This window comes from Carassius gibelio, chromosome B1, assembly GCF_023724105.1.
Source record: "Carassius gibelio isolate Cgi1373 ecotype wild population from Czech Republic chromosome B1, carGib1.2-hapl.c, whole genome shotgun sequence".
NCBI classification, from domain to species: Eukaryota; Metazoa; Chordata; class Actinopteri; order Cypriniformes; family Cyprinidae; genus Carassius; species Carassius gibelio.
This window is the reverse complement of record NC_068396.1, coordinates 1,735,554-1,755,278: the sequence shown is the minus strand read 5'-3', so window position 1 is coordinate 1,755,278 and position 19,725 is coordinate 1,735,554. Positions and strand designations below refer to the sequence as shown.

Sequence of the window (19,725 nt, the reverse complement as noted above, 5' to 3'; positions counted from 1 at the left end):
TTCACAGACTACAAGCAGTTTGTAAATCAATATATATGTGTGTGTGCATCAGAAATACATTTCTGAATCTTGTCCTGTGCATTTGTGAATCTTGAGTGCATTTGTAAATGTTGTTTGCATTTCTAATTGTGTCTGTATTTCTGAATTTTGTATGCATTTGTGAATCTTCTGTGCCTTTGGAATTTTGTGTGTGCATTTGTAAATTTTGTGCACATTTGTGTATCCTGTGTGTGTTTTTATGAATCATGTGTGTGCATATGTGAATGTAGTGTGTGCATTTATCTTTATTGATACTCTTTTGGCTCCATAGTAACAAGGATTCCTTAACCCTGAAATCTTATAAGTAATAATTACTTACACTACTGTTTACTGCTCAAAGTAATATCACTAGTAACTAGTTACTGCCCAGCACTGGTCATGATGAACTCCTCTGTCTCTTCTCCTGTAGCGTCCATGAACATCGCCTCCACGGGGGGGATCATCGGGGGCGATGTGGCCGTGGCTCTTGTTGTGGGAATCATCATCTGCTGCTTTTACTCACGTCAGAAGGCATAGAAGATATAGTAGTGCTGGTGACCAGTGACCGGTCCACTTCAAGCCCTGCTCATAACGAACAACTGCTTGTGTTCCAAACCCATTACTAACTATCTACGGCTATCTTCTTCATTTGTTCTTGTTATGGAAGTGAATCACTGCTCGCTTGTCATTGGTCAGCTGTCAAAGAGGCGCATAATGAAGACAGTAAAAAAAAAAAAAAAAAAAAAAAAAAAAAAAAAGTTAATTTTTTTCAACTTGAAAAGACGCTCTGAGGTGCAGAGAAAGTCGCCAGCGGAGGCGTATTAAAAAGCTTTGATTTGACTCTTGTTCATTAGTATTGTGAAAGGCTTCAAAAGAGCCTTGTCTCATATTTACTTCATGTTTCATATTTTTGTTGACTCTTTGTTGATATGTTTCTTGTGGCATTTTACTAAACTTCTTAACTGCATTTATAGGAATAACTAGTTTGAGTCAGTTAGATTTCAGTTTGTTTCTGTTTAGTTCATTTTTGCATTGTTTCAGAATAAAACATTCAAGCAAAAGTCTTCTGTTGGTGGATAAATGTGTTTCACTGAGGTTCCTGATTCAGCAGATTAACATTCAGGCTTCTGTTTTAAACTGTGACCGAGTGAAGCTGAACTGCGGTGGTTAGTGTCCTAACTATAACTCATTTACCGCTCAACACCGGTCATCTATTGTCCAAAGACTACGCTCTTCATTATGATTCATGAGTAGTAATTATATTATGCCAAGAAGTGATTTATGGGTTTGACCTTTGACCTTTGGACCCTCCCCCACATGACCGTGACCTTTTAACCTTGATTTTTTTGTCATTGGCCCTTCCCCCGCTTGCCCTTGACATTTTGACCTTGACCCCTCCCCCATCTGACCTTGACCTATGACCTTTTGATGATCACAGGTGTTGCTATGCCATTTGTTTGTAATAAATCAGGGTTATACATCATCAGTGTGAAATGGCACCATCCGTGAATAATCGGCAGCTGTGACTTGTCAGGTGTGTCTGTAATAGATCAAGTCGTAAGGATTATCCTAATGATAAGTGTGACGATCACCTGTTTGTAAAATAGACACCGGACCTCCAGTACGTGACCATCCGGCGACAGCTGTGCTTTAGGTGAAAGATGAATCCAGTGTGTGCGTGACCATCCGGTGACCGGTGAACTTAGGGCGTAAGATTTTATGGTCTGTCACGTGTGGGGGGCGGGGTTTCCCCACCAGCGGCATCGGACCGGATTCGCTTAGATAAATACGACCCACCTTGGATTTCTGAGGAAATCAGAAAAAGAGCTGTGAAATATACTTAGACATGGACTTCTTATACTCACCTCAAACCCCGAGAAGGAATTGGATGAAGAGGTGATGGAAAAGCTGACTTTGGCGCCGAGAAACCGTACAACAGTAGATTTCTCTGTGAAAATACGGACAGCGTGCGAGATGACTGAATCAAGATCAAAGATGATATGACCTCATATCATAATATATACCCTCGTCTGGTGACGGTATAATCTGTTTCACAGTGATATAATAAAGGTTTTAAATACAAATTCCAAGAATGAATGGAAATAAAACAATCAATAAAGAAACTGTATAATAAAAAGTTTTAAATAAAAATCTTAATTAATTGGAAATAAAAACAATCAATAAACAAGATGTATTATAAAAGTTTTAAAATAAAATCCTAATAATTAAAATCGAAGTAAAAACAATCAATAAAGAAGATGTATAACAAAGGTTTTAAAGTAAATATGGTAATATATACAGTTTCAGTACATACTACACAGAGACGTTGTTGCTGATGCTGCTCTTGTTCAGTTTCAGCCTCTGGATCAGATTCTGGATCATAAATAAACGGCTGAATCTGACTGTTAGCCATGGTTTGTTTTGGATGATGGTTTTCCTCACAGTAATGTCACAGTTTCCAAGCGCTCTCAACTCAAAAGCCTACTGGCGCTCGTGATTCTTTAGCTCCTCCCACACGTCACGCCTCCAGCCGCTCGTGTTTTTCCGGGAAAAATCAGTACAGACTATCTTTCTCTTATGAATATAATAAAAACTAAAGACTTTTTGGAGTTATGAAGGATGCAGTACTACTCTATAGGTACTCAAGATTAACAGGAGATTGAGTGAAAACGAGCATTTCACCCCCCCTTTAAGGTCTGATCCAGAAACTGCACTACAACTGTAACTGTGCTCTGTCATGTCTGAATAACCTGTTCTTCTTTAAGAAAACATGAGGCGAGCAGTTTCTGCAGTTTTTTAGCATAGATATTAGTTTTAGTGAGTTACATAGGTGTCACGCATGAAGTTTATAGTTATTTTAAATAATTCTGATAGCGTTACAGGTTTATGTTAGTGGGGTGCCTGTAAGCGGTGAAAACTTCAAGCATCGGAGACGACGGTGTTATTCAAACAGCCCATAGCGTTATCTTTTAACAAACTATTGTATTGCACGTTACTAAGACAAAATCTGTAACAGTGTTCATTAATATGTTGAAATGAAAATAAACATACAAAACTTTATAATGACCATAAGTTCAATATAGCCTAACACCGCATAGACAAATGTTCTAACGCTTTCACCCTAAAATTGTGAGATTTCTTGACTTCACTGTGTTTAATGGACACGTCGTATGGATAGTTCACATGTTTTAACTCCAAAGGTAGAGTGTAAAGAGATGGGGGTTGAATCTCACAAAATTCACAGGAGCGGCTGTGTCTAACACACACACACACACACACACACACACGCACACACTCATACACACACACACACACACACACACACACACACGCACACACTCACACACACACACACACACATGCAGAGATACTCTAAGAGAGGGGTGTAAGAGAGGACATGTTTTAGAGGTTTCAACTGTACAATATTAATCTTGTACTAAGAGTAAACTTTTATTATTATGATTTTATTTTAAAACTTTTATTATACAGTTTCTTGTCAGTGTCCGGTCTCGTTTGCGACAAGGTCTTACCTGTATGCTAACTGTAAGGACTAACTCTACCTCTACTTACCTCTCTCCAGCGATCCTCTGAAGATCCAAGTCTCCTCTGTGTGTGTGTGTGTGTGTGTGTGTGTGTGTGCGGGGGGGTACACCTCCCTCCTCTGACGTCTTCACCTTGCTATTACGGATCCATTCATCACTCTACCCAGCACGACCCTATCTATAAACTATCTTTCTGTTACTCCTCAGCCTCCCGGGCTGAATAAACGATAACACAAATACAAATTAAGGGTGGATTATACCTTTAATTCACATGGCATACTGTCCCTTTAAGACCTGCATGCATCTGATATATTCCTTTCAGTTGTTTACTTTCATTTTAGACATATCCCACTGAGTTTATACATAAACCGTGTGTGTTTTGACAGTATTTGTCACGGTTTGCTCATTCTGTGTCTCTGCTCTGATTGGCCATCAGTGTCAGCTACTGCTGACGAGCAATCAGGAGCAATCAGATCAGCGGAAGGTAAGTCTCGTTTCTGTGGGCCTACTTATAGTCCTGTGTTTGTCTTGTCTAGTGTCAGATCGTTTCTTACTTTTCTCTGTCTTTCTCGCTCCTTGCAGTGCCGCCTAGTCCAGTTGGAGTTTTTCCTGCCGTTGTTCTAGTGCTTGGATTTACGGGTTCGAGTTGCCGTGTCGCCTTCGCTGTTTTCTGTTTCGGTTCCTGTCTTTGAGGTTATGCCCAATGCAGTCCCTGCGCTGCCAAGGAGTGACTGCCGACCGGAGACTTGTTCCTACCATCTGGCCTCTTTTGCTCTCTTGAACATTTTAAAGACCTTATTCATTGTTTAATTTAGCTTTACAGAAAATGAAGTTTCTACAATATTTATTAGTAGCTTATAAGTGGTGACTGTCAGTTTATGTGCAAATGACAGGAATTTTCAGAAAAATGTATACAAGATAGTCATCCAGATGATGAACACCATTAACAGCAATTATTATGTGACTGCATAGTAAGCAGCAATATTTGTTAGTTGTGTTTGTTGATTCAGGGTTAACATCATCTATTCTCAGGTGTTCTGGAGCTTGTGTAAATCCTAGTTACCACGGGATGAAGATCCAGCAGAAACAGAGAAACACATAGAGACATCATTAGCATAGCTGCTGATCCAACAAAGTAAAATTCATTAGTTTAACCCAAGCTAAAGATTAATAATGTGCATTTGATCAGATGCAACTGCAGTCACAAATTAAGAGATACATTATTCGAATGCTTGGCGAAAGAGATGTGTTTTTAATCTAGATTTAAACAGAGAGAGTGTGTCTGAACCCCGAACATTATCAGTGATGGGTTGTAGCGTGGTAGAAGGCTAGTTAGGTACTCTGGAGCTAAACCATTTAGAGCCTTATAGGTAAGTAATGATAATTGGTAACTGATACGGAACTTAATAGGTAGCCAGTGCAGAGACTGTAAAATTGGGGTAATATGATCATATTTTCTTGACCTGGTAAGGACTCTAGCTGCTGCATTTTGGACGACCTGTAGCTTGTTTATTGACAAAGCAGGACAACCACCTAGAAGTGCATTACAATAGTCCAGTCTAGAGGTCATGAATGCATGAACTAGCTTTTCTGCATCAGAAACAGATAACATGTTTCGTAGCTTGGCAATGTTTGTAAGATGGAAGAATGCAGTTTGTAACATGGGAAATATGGTTTTCAAAAGACAAGTTGCTGTCTAATATAACACCCAGATTTCTGACTGTAGAGGAAGTAACAGTACAGGTCCTTCTCAATTTTTTTTTTAAAAAGTTCATTATTTTCCATAATGTAATGATAAAAATTTAATTTTCATATATTTTAGATTCATTGCACACCAACTGAAATATATCAGGTCTTTTATTGTTTTAATACTGATTTTGGCATACAGCTCATGAAAACCCAAAATTCCTATCTCAAAAAATTAGCATATTTCATCCGACCAATAAAAGCAAACTGTTTTTAATACAAAAAAAGTCAACCTTCAAATTATGATGTTCAGTTATGCACTCAATACTTGGTCGTGAATCCTTTTGCAGAAATGACTGCTTCAGTGCGGCGTGGCATGGAGGCAATCAGTCTGTGGCACTGCTGAGGTGTTATGGAGGCCCAGGATGCTTCGATAGCGGCCTTAAGCTCATCCAGAGTGTTGGGTCTTGCGTCTCGCAACTTTCTCTTCACAATATCCCACAGATTCACTATGGGGTTCAGGTCAGGAGAGTTGGCAGGCCAATTGAGCACAGTAATACCATGGTCAGTAAACCATTTACCAGTGGCTTTAGCACTGTGAGCAGGTGCCAGGTCGTGCTGAAAAACGAAATCTTCATCTCCATAAAGCTTTTCAGCAGATGGAAGCATGAAGTGCTCCAAAATCTCCTGATAGCTAGCTGCACTGACCCTGCCCTTGATAAAACACAGTGGACCAACACCAGCAGCTGACATGGCACCCCAGACCATCACTGACTGTGGGTACTTGACACTGGACTTCAGGCGTTTTGCCATTTCCTTCTCCCCAGTCTTCCTCCAGACTCTGGCACCTTGATTTCCGAATGACATGCAAAATTTGCTTTCATCCGAAAAAAGTACTTTGGACCACTGAGCAACAGTCCAGTGCTGCTTCTCTGTAGCCCATTTCCTGCACACGCCTGTGCATGGTGGCTCTGGATGTTTCTACTCCAGACTCAGTCCACTGTTTCCGCAGGTCCCCCAAGCTCTGGAATCGTTCCTTCTCCACAATCTTCCTCAGGGTCCGGTCACCTCTTCTCGTTGTGCAGCGTTTTTTGCCACACTTTTTCCTTCCCACAGACTTCCCACTAAGGTGCCTTGATACAGCACTCTGGGAACAGCCTATTCGTTCAGAAATGTCTTTCTGTGTCTTACCCTCTCACTTGAGGGTGTCAATGATGGCCTTCTGGACAGCAGTCAGGTCGGCAATCTTACCCATGATTGGCAGTCTTACAATATTTCTAATAATATTACCAAGGGGCAACATGTATATTAAAAATAGAGGGACCTAGGACAGATCCTTGTGGCACTCCATATTTTACTGTTGATAAATGAGATGACTCCCCATTTAAGTAAACAAAATGGTAGTGATCAGACAGGTAGGATCTAAACCCCCCTTCCTCAAATCTTACCCTGGAGGTCCAATGCACTGCAGAGTTTAGCTCCAACCCTGATTAAAGTCCCCTGTCTGCCATTTTCGAATGATCCCAAAGACATTGATTGGCACTGATTAGCATGCTCAGGTCTGTTTGATTAGGGTTAGCACTAAACTCCCTAGCACTAAGCACTATTAGCACTAAGGATCCCTGCTTTAGAAACTCTCACCTGGCATCACTTCTGCTCTCCTCTCGCTCTAGAGTAGATTGACCCGAGTGACCTGCTGTGAGTCCTGACCGCTCAGCGCTGATTGGCTGATGGAGGTCTTTGACTAGAGTTGATTGGTGATGATGGAGGCTGTAATGAGCGTGTCCTCGAGCCGTGTCAGATTCACTGAGATGCATGCTGATGAAGTGCTTACTGCGTCTCACGTCTGTCTCTGGGTGATGTGGATCTGCACGGCCCTCAGTGAAGCACATTTACTTCATTAAGGAGCGTCTCTCGTCCTCATGAGTAATGATGAGCTGGAATGTGCTTCGGAATGAGAGTAAAGAAGATGACAGGAATGTCCATTCTTCCATTCGTTTCTATTCCTACATCTCTCTCTTGATTATTGTAAAGTGAAAGCTATACAAAAAGTATGTAGGAATTATATAGAAAACTAATTAAAATATCATCTTTGTGGAGGCCAGGTCATCTGGCGCAGCACCACATCACTCTTCTTCTTGGTCAAATAGCCCTTGATCCCTTCAGTGTGACTCTACAATTTTCATAGTTATGAAAATAAAAAAACTCTTTGAATGAGAAGGTTTGTCCTAACTTTTGGTCTGTACTATACTCTCTCTCTTTCACATACACATTTTGTACATTTACATTTATTCATTTAGCAGACGCTTTTATCCAAAGCGACTTACAGATGAAGACAGTGGAAGCAATCAAAAACAACAAAAAGAGCAATGATATATAAGTGCTATAACAAGTCATTTTAACATTTTATCACCCATTAGCTTTCTGCAGCTTCCAATTAAGATGTAAAAATATTATGCTTGGAAACATGCTAAAAAACCTGAATACTTAAACGCGGTTTACTATCAACTTGTTTTATTCAAATTAGTTTGACATCCTAAGATAGATGAACAACATGAGCTGAATGTTCAACATGCTACGTCATTACATGCATCACAATATCTTCTAACATGGACTAATTTCTTTGATCCATACTCAGCGGAGCCACTCCTGCTTCTGAACATCTAAACGTTGTTAAAATAACAAATGACCTGCTTCTTGTGTCAGATAAAGGCTGCATCTCATTGATAGTTTTACTTTATCTTAATGCTGCATTCGTCACCATAGATCATGACATACTCATAGATCAGGGATCCTCAAATCTGGACCTCGAGATCCACTTCCCGGCAGAGTTTAGCTCTAACCCTAATCAAGAACACCGGAGCAAGCATGCTAATCAATGCCAAATAATGTCTTTGGGATCAATAGATAATCCCAGGCAGGTGACTTTGATCAGGTTGGAGCTAAACTCTGCAGTGCATTGGACCTCCAGGGCAAGATTTGAGAAAGGGGGTTCTAGAGACTCCAGTGAGATGGATCCAGAACTCCAGCATCATGAATGACACGCATCTTCACTGATGCTCCTGATCCAGAAACCATTAACCCTAACCCTAACCCTAGTCTCGGCTCAGTTCTGATGGCAAAGATTCAGGATAAAGAGAAGAAAGTGATTAAATGCAACTGACACACATATAATCATCAAAACAGAAAACACTACATATCACTCTAAAAATGCTGGGTTAAAAAGGGACTAACCCAGCAGTTGGGTTATTTTGACCAGAGGTGTGTAGTCCAAGAGCCAAAGAGTAAAGGTCCTGACATATTTATGTTCCACTCATGAACTCAACAGCTTCACCAGAGAAGAACAAAGAAAGCAAGTCTCAAATTAAATCCCAAGCCCTCGAAGAGTTAAAGTTAATGAGATAATTAAGTGATTAATTAAATTATGATAGAACATTAGTGATGAACATCTGCTGTTAATAATCAACATCATTGAAGAAAAGTGAAACACAAGAACTACAACTGACTACAGCCACAGCCTTTGGTTTGCTTTAATTAGTCTCTTGACCCTTTTAATAATTCAAAGTACTTTGTTTCTAAGTGATTGCAATATTGTTTCACTGCAAACATTTGTTCATTGCTGAATCAAAAGCTTGAAGTAGCAGATTACCTTGCTTTTTGCTAATAACTCAAGGTGAGAAATTGACACGTGTGTAAATGTGATTTCTGATCTTCAGCATGTCTCAGATGGAACAATCATTTAATTATCCAGCAGAGGACACCACAGCACATGAATGATGCAAATCAGCTGCTCAGTGGTGATTGGTCACATAATTCAAAAGATTGTGACATCACTGATAATCACTAGATGAAACCATTGTGGTTGAGAGTCTGTAGGGTTTGTGTTTGTGTTCCTGTGAATGAGTGTGTGTGTGTGTGTGAGAGAGAGAGAGAGAGAGAGAGAGAGACCAAACGTCCCCACAAGCATTGAAAAACTGGAAATGTTGTACCTTGCTGTTCTGGGGACAAAGGGACAAAAATTATTAAAAATAGTAAATGGTGTTTCTCTGAAAGTGTAAGAATGCAAACAGGTTTTCTGTAAGGGTTAGGTTTAGGGTTGGGGGATAGAAAATATTGTTTGATCAGAATAAAAGTAATAAAGTCTATCGAAAAACCCCACAATGCACAGAATGAAACGTGTGTGTTTGTGTGTTGACTGTTGTCACTCCCTCATCATATTACTCGTCAAACCAGTTTCTCTGGATCTGATGCAAATCAGTGTGTGTTTGTCAGTCTATAACTGAATAAAATGGTAAGAAACGAGTTTCCAAGAGTTCCCAATCAACCGTGACACTGCTTCCACTTGATTCAGACAACCCTTGATTGATCTGGGTTTTGCTCCTCATAAGTAGAACACAGACTCATGTTACTCTGATCTCTTTGTGGTTTCTCAAACGAGAAACTGTGAGACAGGAGAGCAACAGGGCAAGACGAGACTCGACCTGAGCGGGGCGTTGCTCTTCATTTCCTGGATCTCATTGGCTCAGAGAGTGAGTTTCAGTGTCTTCAACACCTTCAGTTCCCTTCATACCTGAGACGCTGCTGGACGCTCACAGAGATGGCAGGAACACTGGGAATATTTGGCATCTGTCTGCTCTTTGCTGGTAAGTAAGCTTTAATCTGTGTGAATGTGTGTGTGTGTGTGTTCCTCATCAGTGTGTGAGCCACTCCTCAGATTCAGAACCAGCAGAACGACAAACACACAATTACCAGGAAGCACTTTCTGAGTTCTCTGGGTCACTTCATATACTTCTGAACAGAGTAGAAAAAGAAAAGTTTAGAATGAATGGTACTAATGAAATATTTCTTACACACTAACGTCACAGACAGTAGTTTTCCACCGGAGTCTCAGTTATGGGATGGTAATCCTGTAGTTTTGGCTGTAGGCCGTGTCACAGCGACGGCTCTGAGCCAACGCCCCAAACACAGATCACTAATCTCACTCCCAGAACTCCATTAACTCAAAACATTTGAGCAGTAAAATATATGTAATTCATAGATATTTTCATCATTATTGTTTACAAATCTGTGCATGTTTTCTGATGGTAAGAGTACAGGTTAAAGTTACAATTTTAAAAGAAGATTTCTGAAAGAAGTCTTCTGCTCCGCATGACTGCATTTATTTGATAAAAATTTTATCAATATTATCATAATTTAAGATTTAAGCTGTTTTGTGTGTGAATCTGTGTTAAAGTGTAATGTATTTCTGTGATGCTCCGCTGTATTTTCAGCATCATTCCTCCAGTCTTCAGTGTCACATGATCTTCAGAAATCAGAATAATATGATCATTTACTGCTCAAGAAACATTTCTGATTGCTTCCTTTCAATTAATCAAATAATTCTATTATTTTACGGCTATATTTCACAATATTCCTGTTTTTCTTTGATCAAATGCAGCCTTGGTGAGCAGAAGAGACTCATTTTTAAAACATTTGTAAAAAATGTCAGACGATGCAGTGCAAATGCAAACTATAGTTCATAAAGTGCTTTTTATTCACATTTTTTGTGTTTCAGGGGTTCAAATGACTTCAGGCATGACTGTAACCATCCCAAATCAAGTATATAAGGTTGCGAGGGGCGATAAAGCAGTGATTCCCTGTGCTTTCACACCGAGTACAACCATCACATCCATATCATGGACGGCAGATCCGGACAACAAGGATGATCCAGAGGTAATAAAACAGACACATTCATCACAGGAATCATTCAGTACAGGAGAATCCCTAACTAACACCACTGGTGCTGGCACATATATCCCTGCTGACATCCACTAAAAACCAAGAAATGCAAGGAGCGTATCCACTGCATCTCTTAATGACTTCTTTACTTCAGCTTGGCCTCAGCATCAGTCAAACGAGCTTCAGTAGAACAACAGTGAACTACGGTCTGATGAGATGTTGTTAGGCTTCATGTCAGTAAAACACACTTTCCTCTGCTTTTACCGTGCTCACACTCACACTCTTTATCTCTTCATCATAAATAAATCTAACAAGAAACCGTGAACATACAATGCAGTTCTGTCGTCATTTTAGCCATAAAATTACCAAAAAGGCTATGAGTGTAGGCATATTCATCAATGTATAGCATCACATTAAAGAACATCTCTCAAATGTATGTACTAAAATATTGTTTCGAGATCACAATATAAGGCACAAGCTGATGTTTATATATATATATATAATTCAATTTACAAGTAAATATGAACACAGTGCACTTACAAGGTTTTTTGTTTTTTGTTTTCAACAAAAATGAAACCATAAAATAACTAATTTTAACACTATCTTAAGTTCTTATCCCTATCTGCATTTCTCATCAGTGAGTATGCAATGATGCAGTACAAGCTTTCAGGGGTTTTGAGAACCAAAGCCTAGCTGACTGAGCAATAAAGCTATAGTGAGCACCTTTTATTAAAATACCTGGAGGTGGGGAATAAAACACAAATTATTATATTCACTTAACATTATTTGATCTAATTCACAAATATCTAAATTACCATTTAGTAGAAATGTATTCCGTTGTATTTTAGGCACGTTATAGTCAAACGCATTTTTATATTGACAAAGATCGACCAATATATCGATTTACCTTTTATTTTCCCCAATATTTAGGCATTTTAACCTTAATCTGATATCGGTTTTGTAATATCGGATTCACGTTAATAGCACCATTGAATCGCGTGCAGGTACTTGATTTGCTGTAGTTAGTAAACTTAATTTAACATAGCAGCCAGTTATGCACAAATTAGATGCATGACCTAAATGCCCGATTTGTAGTTTATGCAGATTGGCTCTAAGAAAGGGACCAGCTCACCAAGTCATGTTAAAAAATCCATCAAGTCCTGTCCCAATAAAGACATAACTTTGCCTGAATTAATATGCAGCCATGAATTAGTGCATGTTGGAATAAAAGCTCTGAATCGCTACGAGCGATCACCGTTTGGGTATAGTTCTGTGTAACTGCATTGATAAACCGTGCTTTCGGCAGGCTTTTCATGATTTAAAAGGACAAAACATTATAATTAACATACCTGTAACATCATAATAATTTTTATATAACATTCCTGTTGAGAAATGCAATAAAATACTATGTTTTGTTTGTTAGACTCCAATGTTCCAGAGAATATTATTCAGTGAATTAACATTTATCCAGTTAATTATTCATGTCTCTGGTAGTTTAAATTGAAGTTGATATTACTCCTGTCCTTTTATTTTATTTTTTTCATTTGAAAACATTCGAAATTCTACATTTTATTTTGGTTATTGCTAATATTAGTGTTGTTTCTGTTGATGCTTTTTATAAATAAAATGTAACCTTTAGATTACAATAAAACATTTAACATGAAAGACTTAAAAAAAAAAAAAAAGATGACTGAAAGGAGGAAAAACCAAAGTGAAGTATGTTCTTTCTTCACTCAGTCATTTACTTCATAAGTTAATAAATATCGGTTTTGCATATCGGTTATCTGGCACATGAACATACAAATAATTGATAAAGGTATTGGTAATAAAAAATCAATATTGGTCAATCACCAGAAATGTTAAGTCAAGTCACCTTTATTTATATAGCGCTTTAAACAAAATGCATTGCGTCAAAGCAACTGAACAACATTCATTAGGAAAACAGTGTGTCAATAATGCAGAATGATAGTTAAAGGCAGTTCATCATTGAATTCAGTGATGTCATCTCTGTTCAGTTAAATAGTGTCTGTGCATTTATTTGCAATCAAGTCAATGATATCGCTGTAGATGAAGTGACCCCAACTAAGCAAGCCAGAGGCGACAGCGGCAAGGAACCGAAACTCCATCGGTGACAGAATGGAGAAAAAAACCTTGGGAGAAACCAGGCTCAGTTGGGGCCAGTTCTCCTCTGACCAGACGAAACCAGTAGTTCAATTCCAGACTGCAGCAAAGTCAGATTGTGCAGAAGAATCATCTGTTTCCTGTGGTCTTGTCCTGGTGGTCCTCTGAGACAAGGTCTTTACAGGGGATCTGTATCTGGGGCTCTAGTTGTCCTGGTCTCCGCTGTCTTTCAGGGATGTAGAGGTCCTTTCTAGGTGCTGATCCACCATCTGGTCTGGATACGTACTGGATCCGGGTGACTGCAGTGACCCTCTGATCTGGATACAGACTGGATCTGGTGGCCACGGTGACCTCGGAATAAGAGAGAAACAGACAAATATTAGCGTAGATGCCATTCTTCTAATGATGTAGCAAGTACATCGGGTGTTATGGGAAGTGTTTCCGGTTCCGGTTTACCTAATTAATGCAGCCTAAAAATCCTTTAACGGATTTGGATATTAAAAGCATATTAGTATGTTATGTGTATGCCAGGTTAAAGAGATGGGTCTTTAATCTAGATTTAAACTGCAAGAGTGTGTCTTCCTCCCGAACAATGTTAGGTAGGTTATTCCAGAGTTTAGGCGCCAAATAGGAAAAGGATCTGCCGCCCGCAGTTGATTTTGATATTCTAGGTATTATCAAATTGCATGAGTTTTGAGAACGTAGCGGACGTAGAGGAGTATAATGTAAAAGGAGCTCATTCAAATACTGAGGTGCTAAACCATTCAGGGCTTTATAAGTAATAAGCAATATTTTAAAATCTATACGATGTTTGATAGGGAGCCAGTGCAGTGTGAACAGGACCGGGCTAATATGGTCATACTTCCTGGTTCTAGTAAGAACTCTTGCTGCTGCATTTTGGACTAGCTGTAGTTTGTTTACTAAGCGTGCAGAACAAATAAGTGAATACCTGCTGAATCAAACAATAGAAAATATCACAAATTCTTATAGTTTTCACTACAAATAGCATTACAACCATCAACTTTTAACCACTAAAATAATTAACGTTTCCTGTTGTGTGTTTTGGGACATATTATATTTTAACAAGCCGCCAACAGAAGGCAACCAATTACCAGTGCAGTCCAACAGGGTCCATTACGGTTTCCATTAAAACCATTACTATTCCCAATATAACCAGTGAAACCATTACAAATTCTGTGATTTGTTTCTATTGTTGTTTTTTTACAGCAGGGATGGAGCTGTGTTAATGTTTTGTGACTGATTGTATGGTTTTTATCCAGATTAACGTCGCTGGTTACTTCTCTGGCGGGAATAAAATTACGATATACAAAAAATATAAAGGCCGGGCAAACATAGTGTTGGATCTGGTGAAAGGAACAGCCAACCTGGAGCTCCTGAGCGTCACCAACGCAGACACGCGGGACTATGAATGCAAAGTTCAGGATCCGGACGATGAGGAAGGCCGTTTGTCTGACAAGGCCAATCTCATGGTCCTGGGTAAGAGACACCACCATCCACTCACCCTTCAGAGAGATGCTTCTGAACAGAGAATGATTGTACTGTATGTGTCATCATCTGTGTGGAGGATCAGCGGTCAGATCTCTTCAGTAATCAACACTCAAGTCCAGTGCAGATTAATAAATGTGACCTGTGCTGACAAAATGAGTCAAAAAAAATAACAAAACAAGAAAAACAAAGAATATATCAGTTTATTTGTTCATTTCAAATAAACTGATTATCAAAACAACAAAAGCAGTTTAATCAAGAGCAGAGAGTGATCTTTTCTTTTCTTGTTACACTAATATCAATGCGACAGATGGCATGTCTATATTAAGACCTAATGTAAATTTTATATAATGTTACACTTTAAATGTTTTTCCCCAAACGTACACTTAAAGGGATAGTTCACCCCAAAATGAAAGTTAGCCCATGATTTATTCACCCTCAAGGCATCCTAGTTGCACATGACTTTCTGCTTTCAGAACGATACAATCCAAGTTATATTTATAAACGCTCTGGGTCTTCCAAGCTTTATAATAGCAGTGGATGGGGGTTTCTGTTCAAAAAAGAACATCCATAAGAAAAAGTACCTCATATGGCTCCGGGGTTAATGAAGTCCTCTTTAGCAAATCAATGAGTTTTTGTAAGAATAATATCCATATAATCAGTAATCTCTAGCATGCGTTAACTGTCATACACGTGTTCACCAAAAAACACCTTTCCAGCAGATGATGGAGGACGAGAAGTAAAGAGAAGTGATGAATATGGAATCGCAGAGTGCGCAAAACAAAACCCTTGTTATGAATCAGAAGTAACAAATTTATGATTTGTAAAGAAAGATATTAGAGGATTTAATCATAAGGCGAGAGGAATCTGGTTTCCCTTTGCTGAAGTAAGGAAACTTTTTGCTTCTTTTGCTCCTGTACAGAAACGTTATTGCGAGACTAACATATTCTCACCAGAGCGTACGCTACACCGATGTCCTACATCATCTGACTTCCTCATACGACAGTCTGGGCACACTAGAGATAACTGTTCAAATCTGTTTTAAATATGGATCTTCTTCTTTACAAAAAAACTCATGAATGCACTACAGGAGGATTTCATTCACCCCCCGGGGCCACCTGAGGCACTTTTTATTATGGATGGATGCACTTTATAGAACTTCTTTTGGACTACTGAAAAATAATAGACATTATGAAGCTTGGAAGAGCCAGGATAACTTTTAATATGACTCGTCTGAAAGTCATATACACCAAGGATGCCATTAGGGTGAGTAAATCATGAGCTATTCTAAATTTTTGTGAAAACCTCAAATTCAACAAAAAATTGAATTTTTATTTCACTCATTTTGCCAGCACGGGTCAGAAATGTGTGTGCTACGATGACGTGTGTGTTCTTGTTGTGCCAGTGGCTCCATCACAACCCAAATGCAATATTGTTGGGAAGACAGAATACTTCGAGAACATCGAACTGAGATGTCTCTCCGAGGAGGGAATGCCGATACCAGTCTACAAATGGCAAAGCTACAGTGTCAATAACGTCCCTCGACCGCTGCCGCCCAAGGCCACTGAGCGTACGTGTGTGTGATGCTGCTCGAATACATGCTGAAAGCCTCTTCACCTGCATCCCTGATGAGTGTGTGTGTGTGTGTCTCTCCTCAGAAAGCGGGGTTTTGTCACTTCTCAATATTTCCATGGACACGTCTGGCTACTACATCTGCACGTCCACCAATGAAATCAAATCTGCGACGTGTAATGTGACCCTGCGCGTCGATCCACGTAAGAAACTGATCTGTGCTAGTCTGTAGTCATGACCAGTGTTGGGTTTGTTACCCAATAAATTATTTATTACTCGTTACTAGTTACTCCTTTTAAAAGTATTACTTTCTGGCATCAGTAATTAGTTACACTAGTCACATTACAGCACAAGTTATAATTGTGTATCTTACCCAAAAAATGATTCTGAAATGCTACTATTTCTGTCTAATAATTTGGCCATATAATTTCTGTTTTATCAAATTAAATATAAGTTTGTTAAATGTTTTTTTTTTTAAATGATTGTAATATAATTTATATCAGGATCAGAGGGATGTGCAATGACAAGCCATGTAATACCAGAGTAAAGTAATGCCACAGCTTACACATTGCTGTTCAGATCATCTTCAGATCATCTTCATCTGTCAAAATCACTGAATGTCATCTTTCCCATATTCCACTGTATTTCACTGGTGACTTCATGTGTCCATGAGTCGTGAGAATTCTGAAAATCTAGGAAATATTGGATTGCTGGACTTCAGATCAGTAGGGTTTGAGGCATCAAAGTAACTAGGGAGCTGTTTTATGGAATACAACTGTAATATTATTTTACACTTAGGTAAAAGGTTTCATTGTTACATGTATTTATTATTGTAATATTAATTATGCATAATTACATGCAAGTTACTCTAAGATGAACTAATCCTAACCCTAACAATATAGTTAGTACATGTAGTTAATTAATATTACATTATACTTAAATATATAATTAAACTGTAACAAGGATTCCTTAACCCTGAAATCTTATTAGTAATAATTACTTGCACTACTGTTTACTGCTCAAAGTAATATCACTAGTAACTAGTTACTGCCCAGCACTGGTCATGATGAACTCCTCCGTCTCTTCTCCTGTAGCGTCCATGAACATCGCCTCCACGGCGGGGATCATCGGGGGTGTTGTGGGCGTGGCTCTTGTTGTGGGAATCATCATCTGCTGCTGCTGCTACTGCCGTCGCCGGAGGGAAAAGGCTGAGGAATTCGCAATGGGGTACATGAGAAACACATCTCACACATCCGTCGCTCGCTGTGGGCATCCGCTCAGCTTTATTCCTCTGTGTTCACAGGAAGCCTGAAGGAGAGTACACAGATGAAGACTATGAAGGAAAAGAGGACGACCGCGACGAACACGTGAAGTACGAGGAAGAGCGTCGACTGAAAAGTGCAGACCGACGCGATCCACCTGATGACCGCAGCGAGAGGAGCTACGATCGCCGCAGTGACTACACCGATCGAAAGGATCAATACACCGACAGACGAGACGATCGCAGTGACCGCTCCGAGAAGTATGACAGAGACGACCGCCGCGACCGCTACGATGATCGCAGAGAGCGTAACGATGATCGCAGAGAGCGTAATGATGATCGCAGAGACCGCTATGATGCCCGTGGCGACCGCTACGACGACCGCAGAGAGCGTAATGATGATCGGAGAGACCGCTATGATGACCGCTACGACAGCGACCGTTACTCCGACCGCTACGACAGTCGCGACAGACCGCCCAGTGTTCCACCGAATAAACCCAAAGACCCGAAGTACTGAGTTCAGCTGATGCGGAGTCGATCCTCAGAAATATACCGAAACTAGAGAAAATGGACAACTAATCCACTTTAACAATCGTATTTCAGTACCTCATATGCTGAAAATGAGATTTGACAGAATAAGGGCATGTTCATACTTGGCGTCTTTTTTGACAAGAAAAAGTTGATTGGCACTTTTTAATAAAATAAAAAGCTGGTTGTGTATTGGTTACGAATAGCAGCCGAGGGCGTCTTTCACTGATAACAACACAAGCCTAGTGCTGTGTGCTGCAGAACTGCTGAGAAAAACGGAGGATAATGTTGGTTCGTTTGTGGGTGCGCAACATTATTCGGGGAAGGAAACCGTATGGTGCTCACAACTATTTGGTTCAGGAGCTTCGGTTGGATGATGGACGGTCTGCAGAATATTTTACACTAGAGTTTTGTGCTCATATCTAGTGCTTGAAGTGGAAAAAAAGAAGTGCTGTTACTTACCCCCATTTATTTAATCCATTTATATTAAACAAATAAGTGCTTTGGAATTATACACAATGTATAGTGCCAAAATCAATCAATAATTGTCAATAAAAATTAGCACAAGTCAGGCTGCGACACCAAACAGGACCAAAGGGAGTCACCGAAGACCACTAAATCAACTGCCTTTTTGGATCCATTCAGAATCACTAAACCTCTGACCACCGCATTATCAGTCCATTATAAAACGCTCTTGCTTTTAAGCAAAATACACAATGAAAAGTGTCATTTTACTGACATCTGGATGTAAGTCGCTATTCTCTCCACAATCGCTGATGAAATCGTCCGTGTTTTCTCTATATATATATATATATAATGACACTTTTATTCATGTCAGTTCAAGCCCTGCTCATAACGAACAACTGCTTGTGCTCCAACCCTATTACAAACTATCTGCGGCTATCTTCTACATTTCTTGTTCATTTATTTTTTTTATTATTATGGAAATGACTCACTGCTTGCTTGTCATTGGTCAGCTGTCAAAAAGAATTTTTTTTTTCAAAGAATATTTCACTTATTTCGACTTGAGAAGACGCTCTGAGCTGCAGAGAAAGACACCAGCAGAGGCGTATTAAAAAGTGCTCAGACCTTTTTTGAAAACCTGTGTAAAATGTAAAGAAAGACTCCAAGTGTGAACATAGCCTAGAAGCGCTTTACTAAATCTTCCACTGACACACTTCAGTGTGGGCCATTTAGTCTCTTATGTGTTTATATTTGTTCATGTGAACTACTCTGATAAGGGTGTGTAAGGGATGATGGGGTTGGTGTACTTTGATTTGACTCTTGTTGATTAGTATTGTGAAAGGCTTCAAAAGAACCTCATATTTACTTTATTTTTCATATTTTTGTTGACGTTTCTTGTGGCATTTTACTAAACTTCTTAACTGCATTTATAGGAATAACTAATCTGAATCTAGATTTCAGTTTATTTTTGTCCGGTTCATTTTTTTTTTTTTTTTTTTTATTGTTTCAGAATAAAATATTCAACATATTATGTTGGTGGATAAATGTGTTTCACTGAGGTTCCTGATTCAGCTGATTAACATTCAGGCTTCTGTTTTAAACTGTGACAGAGTGAAGCTGAACTGCGGTGGTTAGTGTCCTAACTATAACTCATTTACCGCTCAACACCGGTCATCTATTGTCCAAAGACTTCTCTCTTCATTATGATTCATGGTTATGAAAAGTGGTCCTGTTCCTCTTGATGACGTCAATCTCTGAGTTTTGCAGCTGGCCGTTTTCAGCAAAGATGTAATTAAATATAAATATTCT

General features: G+C 39.3%; 1 protein-coding gene across 2 annotated transcripts in view; it reads left to right on the top strand.

Moving 5' to 3' along the window:
• Window positions 1-19,725, top strand: part of gpa33a (glycoprotein A33 (transmembrane), paralog a) — a 64,340-nt gene that overhangs the window by 44,405 nt on the left and 210 nt on the right. The window contains exons 1-7 of one of the 2 annotated variants that reach the window (XM_052544976.1): window positions 9,273-9,889; window positions 10,801-10,958; window positions 14,366-14,582; window positions 15,997-16,161; window positions 16,250-16,366; window positions 17,258-17,390; window positions 17,467-19,725. The exon at window positions 17,467-19,725 is cut by the window's right edge and continues 210 nt beyond it. In XM_052544976.1, the coding sequence (XP_052400936.1) occupies window positions 9,844-9,889; window positions 10,801-10,958; window positions 14,366-14,582; window positions 15,997-16,161; window positions 16,250-16,366; window positions 17,258-17,390; window positions 17,467-17,941 (1,311 nt within the window). In that variant the 5' untranslated portion in view covers window positions 9,273-9,843 and the 3' untranslated portion in view covers window positions 17,942-19,725. Of the gene's footprint in view, window positions 1-9,272; window positions 9,890-10,800; window positions 10,959-14,365; window positions 14,583-15,996; window positions 16,162-16,249; window positions 16,367-17,257; window positions 17,391-17,466 lie in introns of those variants that run through there. The other variant, XM_052544977.1, reaches the window with a different exon arrangement.